Raw genomic sequence first — 24,301 nt, forward strand, 5'->3', positions numbered from 1 at the left:
ACAGACAGGGCAGTTCATTAACCTCATGACTACCAATCACAGGCTTCAGGATGAGTCAAGACACACGAATTTCTAGGCAAAGGAGGAATCATCTGGACTCTAAGAATTACTGGTTTCCTCTGTGGAGACAGGAAACCTAGTCTTGGAATTTAATGCCATTCAGCACCAAGCCTGCCCTGGTTCAGCATTTCCATCCACCTGTGAAGGATTCCCACCCCCATCAAGGACAGGTACTTTTTTGTAAGATATAAAAACTACTAAAAAAGGAGAGCAGGGAGTAGCAGACACACAAAACACAAAGCCAAATTTTTATTACATCCAATAGACATAAAATTAATCTACCAAATTGCTATAAAAGGTTTTAAATGCCAAATCAGTTTTTAAATTTTCATTACAGACAGGCAAGAATGTAACTGGCTTCAGCCCATGGGTCTGTCTTTGAGTAGCTTGGGACTGGAGGCCAAGCACTGGCCACAGAAGGCTAAATAGGGTATTGGACTTGACATTCCGTGAGAATTCTTTCAACCCTCTGCAGAGCTTCCCCATGTCCAACCCCGCAAAGCCCTTCTTCACTGCTCTCCTGGGTATACCCTTACCATCTTCTGTAACTACAGATAACTATTCACAGCAGACTAAAATTCTTGAAGCTAGGGACTACTACCTTCTTGACGTTTAGATTCAGTGCCTAACTATATCTAGTACTCAGTTTTTGTTCAACAAAAAAATCCATAAGTTAAGGTTATCAACAGTGCTTTGGCTTCATTTTTATTTACTTTTGTTGGTTTATTATTTTAAAAATCAGGTCTTTTTATCTCAACCCAGAAAATAAGAGCTAATTTACACACTGTACTGACATTATTTTGCCTGCAAACCAACCTCTCCAATTGAACTCAAATTCAAGTATTCTCATGTCTTTTCTACTATTCCAGTTGTATTTCACAAAACATGTAAATAATAATGACATGTCAAGCCATAATCAGGTTTATACAGGGTAAACTAACACCTGTAAAGAACAAAAAGGGTTTGCTGAACTACGACATACCACAGAAAGGCTTAACATTTGATACATTTTAGTGGTACTGACTTTCTAACTCGGGGAAACATTTGTTCATGTAAAGCCTAGCAAGGGCTAGTCATCAAGTGCTAGCAATGGGAGGACAGATGGTGAGGAGTTAAGTGATATAGTCATTTGAAAATGTCTATAAATTCTCCCTCCAAGAGGTGGAGCTTAATTCTCCTTACCCTTGAATATAGGCCAGACTTAGTGATTCCCCACTGACAGAATAAGGCAAAAAATGAGTGTGTCACTTCCATGGTGAGGCCACCAAAAGGCAATGTGGGTTTCCTTCTTGCTTTCACACTCGGGGGAAAGCCAGCCACCATACTGTGAGGACACTGTGTGGAAGGAGAGGAAATGGGGCCTCTGCCTAACAGCCAGGTCAGTGAGCAAAGAAGTCGGCCCCAGGTGAAGCTTCAGATGACTGCAGCCTCAGCCAGTATCTTGCTTGCAACCTTGTACCACTCCCTATACCAGAACCACCAGCTAAGCTGCTCCCAAATTCCTGATCCAGAGACCTCTGAGATAAATGTTTGCTGTTTTAACACACTAAATTTTGGGATAACTTATTACATAGCAGGTTACTAGCACAGGTGGTGAACCTTTGGGGGGCGTTACGTGAATTCATCACGACTTGATAAAAGTAGGGTAAAGTTGAGGAAAGAAAAGGGGTATGACTGACTGAAAGAGTAGATGCCGCCTTGTTCAACAAGTGCCTAAAACTAGAGTTAAGTAAGCTCTGTGAAAATATGAGAATGTCTATTAAACTCCATAGGCATTATACTAGTTCTTTTTATCAATAAAGATAGTATGAAAGGGGAAAAAAGCTCCAAAATTGTTAATGGCAACTTTATTGTTTCACTGGTGAAAAAAAAATCATAATTGTGATGCATTCCCTGCTAAATTTACAATGAAGGAGATACATAAATTATATAAATCACAAATTTTCTTTTATACTATTTAAAACCAAATTATTTTGATAAATATGCCCAGAGGACAACATAAGTTCTTAATGGATGGCTGAATCCAAATATGCAAAATATAGTTTCTGGTTTTGACCATGACACTTTAAAATTCTCAAACATGCAATAATATATTCTAGTTTTAGGGAAAATTTTACACATGGTCATATCTTGCAATTTAGGGAGAAGCCCAAGATGAAGTTCACATACAGTATTCCTTTCTCCTAAATTAATCTGAAATTGGACTAGAGAAGAAAAGAGACAGACACTTTTAGGTTAGTACTCCCCAGTAATGAAGAAATTACACTATCAACAATGAAACAAAACAAAAAAAAAGGAAGAAGAGCTTCATTAGTAGCCAAGATCAGTGCTTGTGGGGTTTTTTGTGTTTTGTTTTTTGTTTTTTTTTACAGATCACAGGAATTTTAAATCAGTCATGCTACTTGGGGTGATCAGACAGACTTGAACACTTACCAAGTGAATAACTTTATTAAGGTCCTGAAGGTGAGTGTCCGGAGGTGCTGGGTAAAACACATCACAGGTAAGAAACAGGAAACCTACCTCAGCATTTCTGAAAGGCACAATCTATGGAAGGAAAACCTAGCGTAATAAAACCCTCACTGGATGTACATGGAAAGAAGTATGGTGAGCTGTTTCCTTTTTAAAGGATGAGACCTTCATAAATCGGCCCCTCAGATTCTGGTGATTCCCGTCGCAAGCGCAAATGCTCCAGTGTGTTATGAAAATGTTTGTTAATCTGCTCTGTTTCTTCACTGGACTCAAGATTTGGGAGGTCTTCTCGAATCTTTTGGATAAGCTGGTTTAAAACCTGAATTGTTACCTGCAAAAGAGTATATACAAATTCATGATCAAGCATGTACCACAAAAAAAAAAAGACAATTTAATGAAACTGTTTTAAAGAGTTTCTGTTACTCTCAACAATTACTTGAGTAATTATGAAAAATGCAAGATGGGAGCACAATTTCTAGTTCGAACAACTGACTATCCAAAAAAAGAAAAACAAAAAAAACACCAACTCTTAAACACAAGCAAAATTGGCCCAGCACAGTGGCTCACGCCTGTAATCCCAGCACTTTGGGAAGATCACTTGAGGTCAGGAGTTCAAGACCAGCTGGCCAACATGGTGAAACCCCACCTGTGCTAAAAATATAAAAATTAGCTGGGTGTGGTGACAGGCACCTGTAATTCCAGCTACTCAGAAGGCTGAGGCATGAGAGCCCGGGAGGGAGAGGTTGCAATAAGCTGAGATTGCACAACTGCATTCCTGCCTGGGTGACAGAGCGAAACTCCATCAAAAAAAAAAAAAAAAAAAAAGCAAAATTTTATTTAACTTTCCAATCTTGACCAAAGCTGCATTGCTAAAAGGATTCTACATTTAGGAATTATCTTTTTTTTTTTTTTTTTTTGAGACGAAGTTTCACTTTTGTTGCCCAGGCCGGAGTGCAATGGTGCAATCTCAGTTCACTGCAACCTCTGCCTCCTGGGTTCAAGCGATTTTCCTGGTCACCCTCCCAAGTAGCTGGGATTATAGGCGCCCACCACCACACCTGGCTAATTTTTCTATTTTTAGTAGAGAGGGAGTTTCACCATGTTGGCCAGGCTGGTCTCAAACTCCTGACCTCAGGTGATCCACCTGCCTCGGCCTTCTAAAGTGCTGTGATTACAAGTGAGCCACTGCGACCAGCCTAGGAATGATCTTAAACTAGAACATTATGACAAATTAGCCTATTATTTGGTATCTGTAAATTATTTTATATTTTTCTTTAAAAAAATTTTTTTTGAGATTGAGTCTTACTCTGTCACCCAGGCTGGAGTGCAATGACAGTCTCTGCTCACTTCAACCTCTGCCTGCTGGGTTCAAGTGATTCTCCTGCCTCAGCCTCCTGAGTAGCTGGGATTAGAGGTGTGCGCCACCACATCCAGCTAATTTTTTGTACTTTTAGTAGATACGGGGTTTCACCATGTTGGTCAGGCTGGTCTTGACCTTGTGATACACCCACCTCAGCCTACCAAAGGGCTGAGATTACAGGCATGAGCCACCGCCGCCCAGCCTATTTTATATTTTTCAAATGAACAGTGATTAAAGTATCAGGATGATAAACTTTTGTACATATCAAATCTCCTAAGAGTAGGAAGGAAAAATATTAGTTTATTAACAACACTTTACTAATGCACTTACCGCATCATTTTCCTTTTCATAAAAATAGATATATCTGTTCAGAATTTCTATAAAAAGCTGTACTTGTAGAGAGGGGTCCATGCACTGATTTGCTATTTTTAGAGCTTTCTTTAGGCACTCCATTACCCTCTTGCCTCCATGAAGCTAAAATAAAAGGGTAGGAAGACAGTGAAGAGATTAATGAAACAGCCCATTTTCATACAAAGAAACACAACACTACCGACCGTACTCTTTCGTGTTTTAAAGGGATACAACAAATTTAAGTCCTTTTCATTCTCCTCCTTCTTCTGTTTTGAAGTATACAGCTGTATTTTTTTAAAAAAAGGTAGTGGTTTGGACTTGCAATGTTACAATGTCCTCAAAGCAAAGGCTTCACTACAGGATGAGACTCTTTTTTTACAAAACCAAAGCAATTTTGTTCATCAGACTTCCAAGCACCCCATATGTTTCACCTCTAGAGCACAAGGCCACGGCAATTGATCCCTGTTATTGATTCTGTCTGCTACCACGCAGTTAGGAATCACCTTACCTCCTCTCCATTTTTGTCTGTGTTTCTCCCAGACCAGAAGAGATGTGCACAGGTGCTCACAGCTCGGCCCTGATCAGGTTTCTTCAGAAGTTTGGATGCAGCAAGGGCACACTGAGTCCTCAGGGGTTCATGATTCTCTTCACTGAAGCACTTCATCCTTTCAAAAGTGCCAATGATCAAGGTGATGGCAGCCAGCTGTGCTTTGGAATCACTGATTTCATCTTCATACAGAGAAAATGCCTAGTGAACACAAAGCAGAAAGGACTTTCAAGGACCAACCATTCTCTAGTTGAGCATTTTCCAACGTACTTCTCACCAAACCTCCATCCTGTGAGACCTCTGCAGCCTTCATATCAGAACATGCTGCACGCTCTCTTGAGACCACAGGACACAGCTAAGATGGTAAAAATGCTAAAAAGTTGCAATAAAGAAACTTCTTTCAACTTGTTTAACCCAAGCTTCCCAAACTGAATTGACAAAGGAACCATGTTCCATGAAACACTTTTACCACAACCCAGTTGGAAATCAGATTTTATCAGCACCTAGCAAATGATCAACACTAGTCAACTTTGACAATAATATTAAAGAGGTTCCAAGATGGTGGGAAGGTGGTAGTTACATATTCAGGGGAAAGAGGAGTAAATTCATGTGCAATACTGCCATGCCTACGAACAAGCAACTGAGCTCAGCAGAGCTGATATGACATTCAGAAAGAACAGATCATCACCTGGGACATGAATTCATATGCGACTGTTTCATGATTTTCAAAACCAATTTCCCCAGCAGCTAGTGCTCCTTGAAGAAAAAGTCTTAAGGGCAATTCTGCCAGCTCTGCTTTGATCAAAGCACTGATAGTCTGGTGGGCAAATGAAAAAATCTTCTGGCATTTCTTTTCCCATTTGTCATCCTAAAACAAGAAAAAACATTTTAAGTTACCATAAGTTCAAAATTAACTTGTTTCAGAATACTCAATTTTATTTAAACTTGTAGTAGAACAAAATAGTAAAGTTGATTAAGTTGAGCGCACAGTTTTACTGTCATTTTCCCTCTCTGTTTCAGTTACAGAGCACACAAGTAAATCAAGCAGGATGTCTTCTTAAAATGTCATTTGAGGTTAAATTGCCTTTGCAATATTAACGTATTTGATATTTGTTTTTTCTTTTTTCTTCTTTTTTTTTGAGATGGAATTTTGCTCTTGTTGCCCAGGCTGGAGTGCAGTGGCGCAATCTTGGCTCACTGCAACCTCCGCTTCCTGGGTTCAAGTGATTCTCCTGCCTCAGCCTTCCGAGTAGCTGCGATTACAGGCACCCGCCACCATGCCCAGCTAATTTTTTTTATTTTTAGAAGAGGTGGGGTTTCACCATGTTGGCCAGGCTGGTAACTCCTGACCTCAAGTGATTTGCCTGCCTCAGCCTCCCAAAGTGCTGGGATCACAGGCATGGGCCACCAAGTCCAACTTCTTACTACTTTTTTTTTTTTTTTTTTAAGACAGGATCTTGTTCTGTTACCCAGGCTGGAGTGCAGTGGCATGATCACAGCTCACTGCAGCCTTGAACTCCTGGGTTCAAGTGATGCTCCTACGTCAAACTCCCGAATAGCTAGGACTACAAGCTCACATCACCACACCTAGCTAATTTTTACTGTAATCCCTTTTTTTTTTTTTTGAGACGGAGTTTCACTCATGTTACCCAGGCTGGAGTGCAAAGGCGCGATCTTAGCTCACCGCGACGTCCGCCTCCTGGGTTCAGGCAATTCTCCTGCCTCAGCCTCCTGAGTAGCTGGGATTACAGGCACGCGCCACCATGCCCAGCTAATTTTTTGTATTTTTAGTAGAGACGGGGTTTCACCATGTTGGCCAGGATGGTCTCGATCTCTTGACCTTGTGATCCACCCGCCTCGGCCTCCCAAAGTGCTGGGACTACAGGCTTGAGCCAGCGCGCCCGGCCTAATTTTTACTTTTTTTGTAGAGACAGGGTCTCATTGTTTTCCAGACTGATCTTGAACTACCGGCCCCATGCAAACCTCCAACTTCAGCCTCCCAGAGTGTTGGGATTACAAGCATGAGCCATCACACCTGGCTATTTGTTTTTTCTGATTAGTAAAGTAACATTCCCAAATTGATAAAAATTGGAAAAATACACAAAATCATCCAAACGTCATCCCTAAATCTATCGCCCAGGGATAATCATCAGTAAGATTCTGATGCTAAATGTCTTCCTTTCTTTTTTTCTATGTAAATGTAATGTAACTGGAATTTTTGCATGTAGTTTTTTTTCTTTTTTTGAGAAAGAGTCTTGCTTTGTTGCCCAGGCTAGAGTGCAGTGGGAAGATCTCAGCTCTCTGAAACCTCTGCTTCCTGGGTTCAAGTCACTCCTCTGCCTCAGCCTCCTGAGTAGCTGGGATTACAAGTGCGCTACCACAACCGGCAAAATTTTGTATTTTTAGAAGAGATGGGATTTCACCATACTGGCCAGGCCAGTCTTGCACTCCTGACCTCAAGTGATCCACCCGCCTCAACATCCCAAAGTGCTAGGATTACAGGTCTGAGCCACTGCCCCCAGACCTTATTTTCTTACTTGAGAGTTAAACAAAATCGGATTTATACTTCAAGCAATTTGTATCTAATTTTTTTCCCCTTATGTTGTCCTAACAATTTGCCCGATACTAATTTGAAATCATTTTAATGACTAGAAAATATTACAGAAACTGGCTATGGAAAAATTTATTTAACTATTCCCTTTTAGAAATAATCTGTGGTATTATAATGAATGTCCTATATACACCAAACTTTCTTGAGACCGTAATTATTCCCTTAGTATAAATTCTTGAAATTCCACTTGAAGTGAAATTATTGAATATTTTAACACCCTAGTTACATACTGCCAACTTCCTAGAAAGACTGTAGTAATTCACACTGCCAACATTAGAATGAATTTTCACCACACCATTGCCATTGCTGAACCTTATTTTTCTTTTCTCTTTGCTAATTTGATTTCTTTTTTTTTTTTTTTTTTTTTGAGACGGAGTTTCGCTCTTGTTACCCAGGCTGGAGTGCAATGGCGCGATCTCGGCTCACCACAACCTCTGTCTCCTGGGTTCAGGCAATTCTCCTGCCTCAGCCTCCTGAGTAGCTGGGATTACAGGCACGCGCCACCATGCCCAGCTAATTTTTTGTATTTTTAGTAGAGATAGGGTTTCACCATGTTGACCAGGATGGTCTCGATCTCTTGACCTCGTGATCCACCCGCCTCAGCCTCCCAAAGTGCCGGGATTACAGGCTTGAGCCACCGCGCCCGGCCGCTAATTTGATTTCTTAAAAGTTTCACTGTTGGCTGGGCGCAGTGGCTCATGCCTGTAATCTCAGCACTCTGGGAGGCTGAGGCAGGTGGATTGCCTGAAGTCAGGAGTTCAAGACCAGCCTGGCCAACATGGCAAAACCCCGTCTCTACTAAAAATATAAAAATTAGCTGTGCGTGGTGGTGGGCACCTGTAATCCCAGCTACTCAGGAGGCTGACGCAGGAGAATTGCTTGAACCTGGGAGGTGGAGGTTGCAGTGAGCCGAGGTCACACCTCTGCACTCCAGCCTGGGTGACAAGAGCAAGACTCTGTCTGAAAAAAAAAAAAAAAAAAAAAAAGGTTCTCTGCTGTAATTACAAGTGAGGTTAAATATTTTATCATGTTTGACAAATTTCTTCTTGTTAATGCAATTAGTTCTTTTCATTTCTAAAGATGGTAACAGGCTGGGCATGGTGGCTCATGCCTGTAATCCCAACACTTTGAGAGGTTGAGGAGGCAGGAGGATTGCTTGAGCCCAGGAATTTGAGACCAGCCTGGACAACATGGTAAGACCGCATGTCTACGAAAAATTAGCCAGTATGGTGGCACATGCTTGTAGCCCGAGCTACTCAGGAGGCTGAGGATCGCTTGAGCCTAAGAGTTCAAAGCTGCTGTGAGCCGTAATCCTATCACTGTATCCCAGCTTGGGTGACAAAGACCTTGATTCAAACAAAAAAAAAAAAAAAAAAAAAAAAAAAAGACAGTGACAGTCATAGACTTGTTCCAAGGATTAAATGCCATAATCCAAGTAACTATAAGGTCCTTGGCACAGTGTATGGCACATAGTAAGTAGTCTAGTAAATAAGTAAAGGCTAAAGGCTACTTTTACTTATTTGCCCTAAATTGTTTTGATCCCCAGATTTTTTTTTTATCTTATAATTGAAAGTTTGTATTCTTTGGCAACTACTGTTATACTCTTTGCTTATGTGAGTTCAACCATTTTTTAGTGACTGGGTCTCCCTCTGTTGCCCAGGCTGGAGCACGGAAGCGCAATCATAATTCATTGCAGCCTCCAACTTCTGGGCTCAAGCCGTCCTCCTGCCCTAACCTCTTTTTTTTTTTGAGATGGAGTCTCACTTTGTGGCTCAGGCTGGAGTGCAGTGACGTGATCTTGGCTTACTGCAACCTCCACCCCCTGGGTTCAAGTGATTCTCCTGCCTCAGCCTCCTGCGTAGCTGGGATTACAGGCATGTGCCACCATGCCTGGCTAATTTTTGTATTTTTAGTAAAGACGAGATTTCACCATATTGGCCAGGCTGGTCTCAAATTCCTGACTTCAGATGATCCACCCACCTCCACCTCCCAAAGTGCTAGGATTACAGGTGTGAGCTAACGCACCTGGCCCCACCCTGGCCTCTTGAGTGGGTAGGACTACAGGCATGCACCACCACACCTGGTTAATTTTTTACTAGAGATTGGGTCTTGCCTAGGAGAGATGAATTCAACTTAAAAAACAATTCCACATATAGATGAAGTCATGTAGTATTTGCCTTTCTGTGTTTGGCTTATTTCACTTAGAATAATGTCCTCCAGATTCATCCCTTTGTCATAACAGCAATATTTTCTCCATTTCTATGGTTGAATAATATCCTACTATGTAGAGAATATTATATGTGAGTAGAAACATGCATATATATATACACACACACACACACACACACATACACACAACACAATTTCTTTATTCATCTATTGATAGACACTAAGGTTGTTTCCATATATCAATCATTGTGAATAATGCTGCACTAAACATGGGAGTGCAGGTATCTCTTTGAGATACCGATTTCCTTTCCTTTGAATACATAATCAGATGTGGGATTGTAGGGTCACATGGTAGTTCTATTTTTAGTTTTTTGAGGACCCTCCCTACCATTTTCCATAATGGCTATATAATTTATTATTATAATAATTTATTATTATTCCCATCTATGATACACAGGGTTCCCATTTCTGTACATCCTTGCCAACGCTTGTTATTTTCTGTCTTTTTGATAATGTTCTGACAGGTGTGAGGTGGTATCTCATAGTGGTTTTGATTTCCATTTTCCTGATAAAGGATGTTGAACATCTTTTCATATACCAGTTGGCCATTTGTATGTCTTCTTTGGAAAAATGTCTATTCAGATCCTTTGCCCATTTTTTAATCAAGTTATCCATTTTCTTGCTATTGAGTTGCGTTCCTTATACATTTTGAACACTGACCACTTTTAAGATGTATGATTTGCAAATATTCTTCCTCATTCCGTTGGCTCTCTCTTCACTCTGCTGCTTTGATTCCTTTGTTGTACAGAGCTTTTTAGTTTAATAGAGTCCCACTTGCTTATTTTTGCTTTGGTTGCCTAAGTTTTTGGTTATATATCCAAAAAAAGCATTGCGAAGACCAACAACAAGGTTTTCCTCTATGTTTTTTTCTAGGATTTTTATGGTTTCAGGTCTTTAATCCATTTTGAGTTCATTATTGTATATGGTACAAGAGTCCAATTCCATTTTTTGGCATATGGATATCCAATTTTCCCAATACTATGTACTGAAGAGACCATCCTTTTCCCCATTGTGTATGCTTGGTGTCTTGATCAAAGGTTTCTTTGTTGCATATGCATGGATTTATTTCTAAACTCTCTATTCTGTTCCATTGGTCTATGTGTCTGCTTTTATGCCAGTACCATACTGCCACACTGTTTTAATTACTATGGCTTTGTAATGTAGGCTGGTTGTTATTTTTAACATTATAGTCACAAATTCCTATCCATAAATGCTGGGAAAGAGTGAATGATAAGCTGGCCTAATAAATATTGGCTAAAAGCTGCTGTTTCATGCTGGTAGGAACATCTTTTTTCTCAATTATAAGAAAATTAAGTCCCTGCTAAGGCTGGGTGCAGTGGCTCACACCTATAATCCCAGCACTTTGGGAGGCTGAGGCAGGAGGATCACTTGAGACCGCAAGTTCAAGACCAACTGGTCAACAGGTGAGACCCTGTCTCTACTAAAAATACAAAAATTAGCTGGGTGTGGTGGTGCACACCTGTAATCCCAGCTACTTAGGAGGCTGAGACACAAGAATCACTTGAACCGACAAGGTGGAGTTTGCGGTGAGCCATGATTGAGCACTCCCACCTGAGTGACAGAGTGAGACCCTATCTCCACACAAACAAGCAAGTAAACAAAATTAAGTTACTGAGGTTGTTCTTTAACATGAACCTGACTGTCCAGCTTTCAGGTACATGAGCTTGAGGTATTTTCTTCAAAAGTACACATTGGGCTAGGCATGGTGGCTTACGCCTATAATCCCAGCACTTTGGGAGGCCGAGGCAGGTGGGTAACCTGAGGTCAAGAGTTCGAGAACAGCCTGGCCAAACATGGTGAAACTCTGCCTCTACTAAAAATACAAAAATTAGCTGGGTGTGGTAGCACGTGCCTGTAGTCCCTGCTACTTGGGAGGCTGAGGCAGGAGAATCGCTTTAACTCAGGAGGCAGAGGTTGCAATGAGCTGAAATGGTGCCACTGCACTTCAGCTTGGGCAACAGAGAAAGACTCCATCTCAAAAACAACAACAACAACAAAACAAAACTACACCATGAAGACTCAAGCCATGATTCTGGTTTGAAGAAGAAAAAAGCTCATAAAAAGTGGCCCACAGCTCATGATATTATTCAATCATATGCCTTTAGAGAGAAATGACTGCAATGCTACGCCCTCTCCCTAGGTTTTAAAGATAACCTGAATAAGAACTTAGGAAAAAGTTTTAGCATAAATCCACTTTTTTTTTTTTTTTTTTTTTTTGAGACAAAGTCTCGCTCTTGTTGCTTAGGCAGGAGTGCAATGGTACGGTCTTGGCTCACTGCAACCTCCGCCACCCAGGTTCAAGTGATTCTCCCACCTCAGCCTCTGGAGTAACTGGGATTACAGATACCTGCCACCATGCCCAGCGAATTTTTGTATTTTTAGTAGATAGAGGGTTTTGCCATGTTGGCCAGGCTGGTCTTGAACTCCTGACCTTGTGATCTGCCTGCCTCAGCCTCCCAAAGACCTGGGATTACAGGCCTGAGCCACTGCGCCCAGCCTAATCCTGCATTTCTAAGTGTTTTTTATGTGATCCCTCAGCTAGTATGTGATCCACCAACATCACTGTTAGGAACACTTTGCACAGGTTAAGGAACAAATAGAGTATTACTAAAAATGGGATTTTATTATACCACTGTCTATTTTTGTATGTTTGAAATTTTTTATAATATAAAACACACACTCAGAGTGATGAAAAAGGGAAAAAAAAAGTAGCGAAATAGTTAAAAGTAAACTCACCACTTTAGAATTCTCTTTGTATCGAAAAGCCAGCTGATAAGCTGCAAATACCAAAGGTGGCAATGTGAAGCGAATCCGCTGATTTCCACCAGCTCCAAAATGTTTTCGTGCTGTGTTCAAAATCTGACGTCAAAGAATTAAGGAAAAAAAATTCCACTATGAATAATCATTTGTAAAATAAATGTGGGCTCCAATCAACATTGCTAACATTTTGTGACTATATACAATGGTATATACTTTAATGGTAGGCAATTTATATATTTATATATTTACATATATTATATATTTCTTATCTCCTCAAGTTGTCACAACAACCCAAAGACAGATACAACCCGATTTCACAAATGGGGAAGACTGGGGTTCAGAGAGATTGTATAACCTGCCCAAGATAGCGAGTTATAAGCAAAGATATATTTAAATATATTTTCACACACACATGTGCAAACTATGCTGCACTGATAAAGAATGTAGGCTCTGGCTGGGTGCAGTGACTCACATCTGTAATCCTAACACTTTGGAAGGATGAAGGTGGGCAGGTCATTTGAGATCAGGAGTTTGAGACCAGCCTGGCCAACACAGGGAAAGCCTGTCTCTGCTAAAAATACAAAAATTAGCTGGGCGTGGTGGCGCACATCTGTAATCCCAGCTACTCGGGAGGCTGAGGCAGAATTGCTTGAACCCAGGAGACGGAAGTTGCAGTAAACTGGGATCACACCACTGCACTCCACCTGGGTGACAGAGCAAGATTCCATCTCAGAAAAAAAAAGAAAAGAAAAGAAAAATAGGCTGTGAAAAAAAACTACGCGGTGAAGACAGACTCAGAGATTCAAAGTAGATCCTAATACTTACTACATGTGTGGCCTTGGGCAAATTATTTACCTTCTCTTAGCCACAAGTTTCTGTAAACTCCTAGTGTTGTTGGGAAGATCAAGTAACACGTGAAGTGTTACCACTACTTAGCACAAGGCATACGCTCAGTAATGTTAACTATTACTATGATACAAAACAACTATGTGCATATTACAGGTACATCTCATACCTCCTCATTCAGAAAAATATTAAGACCATTTAAATAAAGGAAAATGCTAATATACTTCAAAAGAGCCACTTGTGAAATATTCCATAAATTGTTTTTCTTGGAATTTTTTCTGAAATGGCACAACACATAGCCAATTCAGAAAAAATTACAAGAAAAACACACAGCTCATAAAATATTTTTAATATGTGTGACACAATGACATATTCAGGTTTTGTGAAATTCTCTGATATGTAGATGGATAAGAAAATGAATTTCCCCTAGGGGCAGTGACAGTTAATGATCCTATCTTTAAAGATATCCATACATGGGAATAACCAATTACACTTGCAAAAGGCATAGTTGCTTTATTTATTTATTTTTTTTGAGATGGAGTTTCACTCTTGTTGCCCAGGCTGGAGTGCAATGGCGCAATCTTGGCTCACTGCCACCTCTGCCTTCCGAGTTCAAGTGATTCTCCTGCCTTACCCTCCTGAGTACCTGGGATTATAGGTGCCCACCATGATGCCCAGCTGCTACATTTGGCATGCAACAGAAAATGAAAACACACAGACACACCATCTCATAGAGAAATATAAGGGAATCAATTCAAATACTCAATCAGACAGTCACTCTGCACAGATCACATAAGTCACAGAGCACAATACCACTGTCCTGGATTGTTTGTCACTAAGCCAAGACAAAGACCATCACACTACCAACAGATGTCGGCCTCTTATTTCACACTGATCCTGAAGACGTACAGGAGTGTCAACTACAATGAGGTCAACAGAAGATGAGAGACAGTCAGGACATCCTCCAGCAAGTGTCTTTTTCATCATAACAGCCTAACAGCCTTATGCATTCAAGAATGATTAAACTAATTTGCCCAAACAATAATTAAGCAGTCAACCGTGCTAACCCTTCACTGAAGTAAATTACCCAGTATTGGTTACTGATACCCCTACTCAGGCAATATGTTTATCCATTTCACAAAGATTCTCTGTGGACTAACACCAGAGAGAAACTCACGTGACTGTTCTTTATCAGGAGAAAACAAGGAAAAGGCAAAACGAATTTTTAAATCTTTCGTCAAAATAAAAAAAAAAAAAAAAAACTCAGGCAGGTGTGGTGGCCCATGCCTGTAATCCCAGCATGCCGAGGAGGGTGGATCACTAGGTCAGGGGTTCGAGACCAGCCTGACCAATATGGTGAAACCCCGTCTCTATTAAAAATACAAACATCATGGGGAGAAATACCAGATGTAATATGCACCTAAAGTCAAATAAATAAATTAAAAACAAACAAACAAACATTAGCTGGGTATGGTGGTACGCATCTGTAATCCCAGCTACTCAGGAGGCTGAGGCAGGAGAATCGCTTGAACCCAGGAGGCAGACGTTGCAGTGAGTTGAGATCGCACCACTGCACTCCAGCCAGGCCAACAGGGCGAGACTCCATTTCAAAAGAGAAAACAAGAAATGAAAAAAAACCCAAAACCTCACATTTTCAATGTGAAAAATACAACTTATACTTGCAAATTTGGAAAAGTAAAATTATATATAAGGATTCTATTTCTTATTAAGTTTATTATAAGCAATAAACAGTTCAGAAAAAAATGAACATGGAACAACTATGAGCACTCAAGTAAAAAAATACAGACCTTCTTCAAATCTCAATTAGTCTGCAAAAGAAATCAGAGCAACTGAATTGTTACTCACATGCTCCGGAAGTTTATTTCACAATTATGTGTTTATATATAAAGTAAAGGCCCATGGATGCCATGAATCTTTAATTCAGTTGCAATTCCTTCAAAACCTTCTAAATCAGAAAGTGAATTAAACCATTTTAAGCACTTCAACATGTGATTTCATTAGGAGCTGATACAGGGTTACAGTAAGAGTAAACTCATACCAAGTACTGCTGGTCAGGGTCCTCAGAACGCAGCAGATGAATGAAGCGGCCCACAAGGCTCTGCTCATCAGCAAAGTCTTCTGGATCAGGGTCTTCCACAGGTTGATCTGGCTGATCTTGAATCAACGTGGATACCAAATTCATTATGGAATCCACCTGTAACATGCAAGGCAAAACAAACCCACTGACGTGAAACCATTGGCATATAAAGCCATTGTCAAAAGTGTTTCCAGTCGTATAAAATTACAATACAGTATCAACAAGATATTCCTTTTTTGGTTAGAAAGTCAATACATGGCTGGGCTCGGTGGCTCATGCCTGCTAATCCCAACACTTTGGGAGGCCAAAGCAGGCAGATCACAAGGTCAAGAGATCAAGACCATCCTGGCCAACATGGTGAAACCCCTTCTCTACTGAAAATACAAAAATTAGTCAGGCATGGTGGTGGGCGCCTGTAATCCCAGCTACTTGGGAGGCTGAGGCAGGAAAATCGCTTGAACCCAGGAGGCAGAGGTTGCAGTGAGATCGCGCCACTGTACTCCAGCCTGACGACAGAGCGAGACTCCGTCTCAAAAAAAAAAAAAAAAAAAGTCAATACACATGCATGTCATAGTATACATGTTTATAAAAGTCTGGGAAGATATGCACAAAATGTTAATTAACAGTGGTTAATCTCTATCTGGTGAAATTATAAATATTTTATAATGCTTCATACATCTCCAATTTTCTAATTTATATAATGAATAAGTTACTTGTAAATTTTCTTTACTACTGAATTACCCTTCCCCCCATCTGAGGTATCTAGGTCCAAAGTAAAACTGTAACAATGTTTCCCTAAAATAGCACATAGATATTTTCTTACCTGATCTTGAGAGACAATTTCTGTGTTATAATCCAGAACATTACTAAGCACATAACAACTCATGCTCTTTCTGGACTCATAGTCAAAGTACTCAAAGAGTGGGTGAAAATGTTTTAATTTCAAGACTGTTAAAATATTGTTGTAAGTGTCAACTGGTATTTTCAAAAGTCTGGTGAGTTCCTTTGAAACTGCACTACTGGTAGCAATACTACAAAAAGAAAAACAGAAGTCTTAATGAATAAAATTAACTTTTTATATATACAAATAGCACTTGTTTCATAAGAATTTGAAATTTTTCATTATACATTAAAGGAAATGGGTCAAGTGAATCATACTACCCCAGAAGACTGTAACAACCTCCTTTCAAGGGGAGAAAAATCCTTATCTAAACACAAACATATACTCATTTATTACTATTCTGTTGATATAAAACTAGATACAATTTCCAACTCATGAACAGATGGAATAGCTGGAGTTAATAAGATAACTGTCTAGAATTTGACATTTCTAAGAAAAGTATTTTAAGTGGTAGTTTGGTTCCCAGGGAGCAGCCAACAAGTATTGTATATTCACAATGAAAGTAAGTAGGAGAAAAAAATCCATGCAAAACCAGCAATTCAACACAACAAAAAAATACATAAACTATCTATTCTGCATCAGATGTTGGTGATTAAGAAAAGGCAGGCTGGGGCTGGGCGCGGTGGCTCACGCCTGTAATCCCAGTGCTTTGGGAGGCCGAGGCGGGTGGATCACGAGGTCAAGAGATCAAGATCATCCTGGTCAACATGGTGAAACCCCGTCTCTACTAAAAATACAAAAAATTAGCTGGGCATGGTGGCACGTGCCTGTAATCCCAGCTACTCAAGAGGCTGAGGCAGGAGAATTGCCTGAACCCGGGAGGTGGAGGTTGCGGTGAGCCAAGATCGCGCCATTGCACTCCAGCCTGGGTAACAAGAGCAAAACTCCGTCTCAAAAAAAAAAAAAAAAAAAAAGGCAGGCTGACTGACTTTTAGGTAGTCATTAGTAAAATCATTTGTGTAGACCTAGTAAAATCATTTGTGTAGACCGAGGCATATCCGGGCCTTTATTACAACCTCTTTAGAGGTAGCTATTTCTAATTATTTTGACTGTTTTTACTTTAAAATTTATTTGGGGGGAGAAGACAGAGATAGATCATTTAGTTTTTTTAATTAAAATTTTTTTAATTTTAATTTTTTTATTAGAGACAGGGTCTCCATACGTTGCCCAGGCTGGTCTCAAACTCCTGGCTCAAGTGATTCTCCCAACTCAAATAGCTGGGATTCTCCCAAATAGCTGGGATTATAGGTGCAAGCCACTGCACCCGGCATATCATTTAATTTTCTCTCACACTTATCATTTGATATCTGGCCTTGTTTTCAGTTCACACACACACAAAAACAAAAATGACCAAAAGAAAAAGAGTAATACAAAGGGTGGGAAAAAAAAGAAGAAATTTCTTGATGAAGGTAAACCACTGGGAGGGAGATAGAAAGGAGGAAGATTACATGAGGTAAAATTCTGAAGAATATGCAGGGGATGGGGGGGGTGGTTGGCCTGGCTTGACCCAAGTCCACAGCAGTGGCAAATGAAGCAGGAAGGGAACTGCTGGCGAAGATAACAGTATCAGAGCTGCCCACAGTGGCCACTAGAGGATGCCATAGGTCTAAGACAGAACAGCTGAGGAGGCTTCAAGTTGGAAGCAGCACTGTTGATACTTTCCTTGAAAGGTATCAAAATCAAAGCTCAAAATAGAAAAGATATTTAAACCAATTTAATTCTGCAAGTTAAATATACACACATCCCTCATTTTTCACCATGTACTTACTCGTAGGAAAACACTTATTACAGAAATAAATACTGCCTGACAATTTCCGTACCAGTTTAAGAACAAACTTATTTACATACAGCAAGCTTGTCTAACCTGCAGCCCAAATGCCACATGCAGCCCAGGATGGCTTTTGTGGCCCAATACAAATTCATAAACTTTCTTAAAACATTATGAGTTTTTTTGTGATTTTTTTTTTTAAAGCTCATTAGCTATTGTTATTGTTAGTGTATTTTATGTGTGGCCCAAGAAAATTCTTCTTCTAATGTAGCCCAGGGAAGCCAAAAGACTGGATGCCCCTAATACACAGAAAGGGATCCAAATTGAGAACACTGGTTCCTGAAGACTGCCTATGGTCCACAGGTACCACGATTTCATTAATACACACAACCAAGTAACTGGTTGCCACTTTCTGCCCCTAGTAGTGCTAAGCATGACAATCTTAATGCATGATTAAAAACAAATGGCAGTATTTCAAAAAACAATTGAGAAAGAAAAGCAAATCTGAGTAAAAAATATCTTTATGAGGATCTTTACAAAAATGTAACTGACTTACTGTTCAAGGTTGAGCTTATTGAATATCTCCACTGTTGTTTCTAGAACTTTATCAACATAGTCCACACGATCAGGGTAACATTTCATGGCAAGATTAATGAGAGAGACTTGTAAAGACACAACATCCTCTGAAGGCATGTCTTGTCTAGACTGGAATGATTAGAAAAATCCAATTTATTTTAAAAAATTGTAAAAGGAAGGCAGAGAAGTTTCAAAGTTTTGAGAAATTAGGAGAAAAGCTACACAAACCTGTATCACTGTAGCCACCTGCTGTGAAAATATATCAAAAAGTTTAATATCTGCTGGGATTCCAGGTCCATCTTCACGGTGTGCAAATAAAGCTAATCTAAAAAAAAAAACCCAAAAACCCTTTATTTTAAAAAATACAGGGTTTACACAGTGGGATCATGGATGACATCTTAATTCTTTATTGCTTTTCTATATTTTGTATGAGCCCAAAAGGTTTTAAAATTATTTATAGTATAATTACATTAGGATCATTCATATGATAAAGATAAAACAGAAAGAATTCACAAAAATGTTTTAAATTCATTATTCCCAAGTCAGAGCATTTATCCTCCAGTGTTGGAAGGTCTTACCTATCAATTAAAGCAATGATTATGTTTTTCACATTTACATTCTGGTGTAACTCAGCACAGGCCCGAAGAAAAGGATTCAAAGTCTGGAGGTGAAATTCATCAGGGAAAACCTGAAAATCAAATGATCAATAAAAGTAAAAGTATTTCACATAATATTCAGAACTCACATATGGCATTTAAAGTTCACATTTGTGGGGAAAAAAAAAAAAAACACTCTAATCTTACACAACTAAATTCAAATACATTACTTTTGAACCTCTCCAAACATAAGCTCAGACAGAAATATTCCAGTAAACAAAGTATACCTACAATTAAACTAAAGCTACTGAGATCCAGAAAATTCAGATTACTCATTCCTACATTTTGGGGGAAAACAAACTACATTGATACAAAGACCAAGTTATGAGTTGGAAACAGAAAAATTCTTTTTTTTTTTTAAAGATGGGGTTTCACCATGATGGCCAGGCTGGTTTTGAACTCCTGACCTCAGGTGATCCACCCACCTCAGACTCCCAATTGCTATGATTACAGGCGTGAGCCACCACGCCCAGCAGAAAATTTTTTTTTTTTTTAAATTATTTTTAGAAGGAGAACGATTACATGAAAAAAAGGAAACATTAAAAAAATTATTTAAATTTTTAATAGAAATGGCATCTTGCTATGTTGCCCAGGCTGGTTTGAACTCTTGGCCTCAAGAGATCCTCCGACCTTGAACTCCCAAAGTGTTGGGATTACAGGTGGGAGCCACCACACCCAGCCAGGAAAATTCTTTTTCAGGAAAGCTTATTTCCTATTCCATCAAAATGTTTTCAAAACAATGATATTTAATGAAAGATAAAACGGTTCCTTTAAAAAAAAAAAAAAAAGTTCCCACCTACCTGAATAATACATTCCATGAGATATTCTTGAGCCAAAGCATCCCTACAGTTTACAACTTGCTCCAATATGCCAGTCAGAACAATCTAAAAGAGAAAAAAAACAAACATAAGGGTTAAAATGTGTTTTCAAAGTCTTAAGCTGGCCAGGTGCGGTGGTTCACGCCTATAATCCCAGCACTTTGGGAGGCCAAGGTGGGCAGATTATGAGGTCAGGAGACCAGCCTGGCCAACATGGTGAAACCCTGTCTCTACTAAAAATACAAAAATTAGCTGGGCATGGTGGCACGTGCCTATAATCCCAGCTACTCAGGAGGCTGAGGCAGGAGAGCTGTTTGAACTCAGGAAATAGAGACTGCAGTGAGCCGAGAACTATACCACTGCACTCCAGCCTGGGCAACAAAGCAAGACTCCGTTTCAAAAAAAAAAAAAATTATTAAGCTATTCCTCTATTAACACATTTGAACTACTAACTTGAAAATCGTATTTGAGATTTTTCTCACCAAGACTTCACTTCTAAACTTTAAAAGCTTTTTTTTCTGAGACAAGGTCCTGTTCTGTTGCCCAGGCTGGAGTACAGTGGTGCACTGCTCAATGCAATGTCCACCTCCTGGGCTCAAGTCATCCTCCCACCTCAAACCTCGAGTAGCTAGGACTACAGGTACGTTCCACCATGCCCAGCTAATTTTGGTACTTTTTTGTGGAGATGGGGTCTCCCTATGTTACCTGGGATTATCTCAAACTCTCGGACTCAAGCGATCCATCTGCCTTGGCCTCTCAAAAGTGAGCTTTTTTCTTCATGGCTTGTGCTTTTTTGTGTGTCCTAAAAAATCTTTGTCTAATCCTAGGTCATAAAGGTTTCCTCTGTGTTTTCTTCTACCAGTTTTAGGTTCTATATTTAGGTCTTGATCCATTTTAATGTTTTTTATATATGGTATGAGGAATGGATCAAGGTTCAGAGTTTTTTGTTTGCATATAGATGTACAATTGCTCCAGAACCACTTGCTGAAAAGGCTGCCTTTGTACTTTTATCAAAAATAACTGATCATAAATATCTGGGTCTATTATGGATTGCCTATTCAGAGATCAGTAAATTGAGTTGCTGCTTGTTTTTACAAATAAAGTTTTACTGGAACACAGAAATATCCATTCACTTCCATATTGTCTGTGGCTGCTTCTACACCATACCTGCAGTGTTATTAGTTATAGACCAATCTTTTGGCTTGAAGAAGAATTAAAAGAATTGTCTTGGGCCACACATAAAATACACTAATGATAGCTGATGAGCTTTAAAAAAAAAAAAAAAAAAAAAAGGCAAAACAACTCACATTTTAAAGCTCACAAATTTATGTTGGGCCATGTTCAAAGCTGCCCTGGGCCACAGGTTGGACAAACTTGTACCACATGTCTTACAAAGCCAAAAACCATTTATTATCTGGTCCTTCACAGGTAAAGTTTGCCATTCCCTGCTTTATTCCCCCGCCAACCTCCCCTCCATTGATTTGTGTGTCTATCCTTTTCACCAATACCTCTCAGGATCTCACTGTAGCTTTAGAGTAAATCACGAATTCAGGTTGCTTGAGTCTTTCAATTTTGTTATTCCTTTTCAAATTTGTTGTAGCTGTTACAGGTTCTTTGCTTCTTCATATAAATGTTAGGATTTTGACTAAGATTACATAGGAGCTATAGATCAATTGTTTTTTTAAAATGCTATCTTGACAATATTAAGTCTTCCAATCCACAAACACTGCACATACATCTTTCCATTTATTTGGGTCTTCTTCAGTAAAAGCAATTTTAAGATGTTTTTCAATGTAATATTATATGACAAAAATATTCTGATTTTAAAAATCAGATTTCAGTTTATCTCAGAACATAAGAGGTAATAAATAAAAAAATATGAACCTGTTTGTAACGTTCCACATTTACACCTTCCAACTGACTGAGGCGCACCAAATTTGTTCCCACTAAAATTCTCAGTTCTTGTCTTTCTCGTTCTCTTTTTTCTCTATCTCGGCTATGTCCCTGATGCTGCATTCGCACCCAAAGCTTGTTCATTTCTGCAAAGTTGAGCAGTACAAAATCCATGGAATCACTGATGTCGCCAGTTGTTTCTTCGCTGCAAAGAAACAGAAAAGTCTTTACACAGTATTTATAGGACCAACTTACTACTATCCCTCTCCTTTGTGTATTTCCTTCTTATCTCTGTAGTATACCAATGCTTTATTTAAAAAAATACTTTCAACTTCATTGGCTTAGTATTAAATTTCAAAGGGAACAGACTCTAGGGAAAAAAGTACCACGGAGAGGACAGCATAAATTTAAAGCACACATTACTTTCCCCAACTCCCTAGCCTGGGCCAACTGGATTTCCTCTTATGGCAACTTCCCTAATTCAAAAAGCCCAGAAGGATGGGCATGGTGGTTTATGTTTGTAATTCCAGTGCTTTGGGAGGCCAAGGCAGGAATATCGCTTTAGGCCAGGAGTTTAAAACCAGCCTGGACAACAAAAAGAGGCCCCCTCCCTACAAACCAAAAACAAAAACAAAAGGCTAAAAAATTTAACACGGTGTACTGCTAACTATATCATTTTACCGTTGAATTTTTTTTTTTTTTTTTTTTTTTTTGACGGAGTTTCACTCATGTTACCCAGGCTGGAGTGCAATGGCGCAATCTCGGCTCACCGCAACCTCTGCCTCCTGGGTTCAGGCAATTCTCCTGCCTCAGCCTCCTGTGTAGCTGGGATTACAGGCACGCACCACCATGCCCAAATAATTTTTTGTATTTTTAGTAGAGACGGGGTTTCACCATGTTGACCAGGATGGTCTCGATCTCTTGACCTCGTGATCCACCCGCCTCGGCCTCCCAAAGTGCTGGGATTACAGGCTTGAGACACCGTGCCCGGCTGAATATTTTGTTTTTAATTGGAATGTAAGCTTTGTGAGGAAAGAGATCATGAATTTCCTGCTTTATTTTTCTATATCTCCTAGGATGGAGGCCTCAGTACCTTTCAAAAATTTTCATTGATTGCCTAATTAAATGCTCAAACTGGACAGTCAAAACGTAATAAAGCAAATTAACTTCATCAATTTCTCTACATTGTTAAATTTTTTATCTTTTCTATACTGTTTAAACCATTGAATTATACATCTGAGAAATAAATGAAAATATTCTTTAAAAAAACACAATCTGTCAGGGCAAACTGAAAAATAAAAGATTAAAAATTTTTTTAAGAAAGAAAATAAATGAATAAACTTTTTAAAACAATGAATGAAGTTCTTTAATCTGGGGACCTGCCAAGTGAACAGCTCACCCCACTGAAGACCACAGTCGGCTAACCATCTGTCCCTGCTGTGGGATAAAAGTACCGTAGACTTGGATGACAGAATACTGGTTACACAAGAGACGGCTGTCTCTGAATGGCTTTTAATTTTTTCTTTTCTGGAGTTAATAGCTAACTTGAAACAGATAATTCAAATCATTTATATTCCAAGGTAACTAGCAGTCTATAAATTATAAAATCTGATAGACATTAAAGGAACAATTATGAAATCCAGCTAGCTCATACTTCATTATTTCATTACAAATTAAATTTCCAAATAAAACCCTCTTTAAAACGTTGTATTTTCAAAAAATATTTAATGCAATGGAAAAATGCTCAATTACATTAAATGAAGAAAAAGCAGGCCCTAATAATCCAAAGACATAATCTGCATAAGAGTACATTTTAGATCACACCACATATACTCAGGAGTTCTATATTACAAAGGAAATCTATATACAAATGCTACCTAAATGGCTGACTGGGTGGAAGAATTATTGATACTTATTTTCTTATTTCTGTGCATGTTTCCACACTTTTATACATTCTACAATGAAAGAAATACTGCAACAAAATCAAGAAAGAACATCACTTACTCTGTTGGCTCTCCTTCATCAGGTAAGATATTTCTGGTACACTGAAGAAGGTAATTTCGAAGAAATAGGCCCCTCAAGGGATGCTGCACACCACGGCACATTTCTACCAAATCTTTCAAAATATCCTTCCTTGACTGAGGAAATGACTTGACATATACAACTCCAACTGTGATCAAAAGGTAACTAGGAGAATTATGAAGAAACGCTGATTAGAAATAAAATATTCAAATCAAGAATTTGATTAGTTCCAAACACACTGAACAAAACATTAAATAAACAAGGCAGAAGCCATGTTGTTTTCTCCTCCATGACAATGAAAATATCTGATTTAAA

At 39.2% G+C, this 24,301-nt stretch overlaps 1 protein-coding gene across 2 annotated transcripts in view; it reads right to left on the reverse strand.

The window, feature by feature from the left end:
- Nucleotides 1–1,890: 1,890 nt before the first annotated feature.
- The window catches only part of VPS35 (VPS35 retromer complex component), a 30,632-nt gene continuing 8,221 nt past the window's right edge, over nucleotides 1,891–24,301 (reverse strand). Inside the window, exons 5-17 of one of the 2 annotated variants that reach the window (XM_032271521.1) lie at nucleotides 23,969–24,151; nucleotides 21,956–22,169; nucleotides 20,054–20,137; nucleotides 19,176–19,285; nucleotides 18,826–18,922; nucleotides 18,578–18,726; nucleotides 16,176–16,383; nucleotides 15,314–15,469; nucleotides 12,385–12,507; nucleotides 5,476–5,655; nucleotides 4,749–4,988; nucleotides 4,220–4,363; nucleotides 1,891–2,860 (exon numbers count right to left, since the gene is read on the reverse strand). In XM_032271521.1, coding sequence (XP_032127412.1) covers nucleotides 2,681–2,860; nucleotides 4,220–4,363; nucleotides 4,749–4,988; nucleotides 5,476–5,655; nucleotides 12,385–12,507; nucleotides 15,314–15,469; nucleotides 16,176–16,383; nucleotides 18,578–18,726; nucleotides 18,826–18,922; nucleotides 19,176–19,285; nucleotides 20,054–20,137; nucleotides 21,956–22,169; nucleotides 23,969–24,151 — 2,068 coding nt within the window. In that variant the 3' untranslated portion in view covers nucleotides 1,891–2,680. The remainder of the gene's footprint in view (nucleotides 2,861–4,219; nucleotides 4,364–4,748; nucleotides 4,989–5,475; nucleotides 5,656–12,384; nucleotides 12,508–15,313; nucleotides 15,470–16,175; nucleotides 16,384–18,577; nucleotides 18,727–18,825; nucleotides 18,923–19,175; nucleotides 19,286–20,053; nucleotides 20,138–21,955; nucleotides 22,170–23,968; nucleotides 24,152–24,301) is intronic. The other variant, XM_032271522.1, reaches the window with a different exon arrangement.

Source organism: Sapajus apella, unplaced genomic scaffold (assembly GCF_009761245.1).
Source record: "Sapajus apella isolate SASKATOON/1434 unplaced genomic scaffold, GSC_monkey_1.0 scaffold235, whole genome shotgun sequence".
NCBI classification, from domain to species: Eukaryota; Metazoa; Chordata; class Mammalia; order Primates; family Cebidae; genus Sapajus; species Sapajus apella.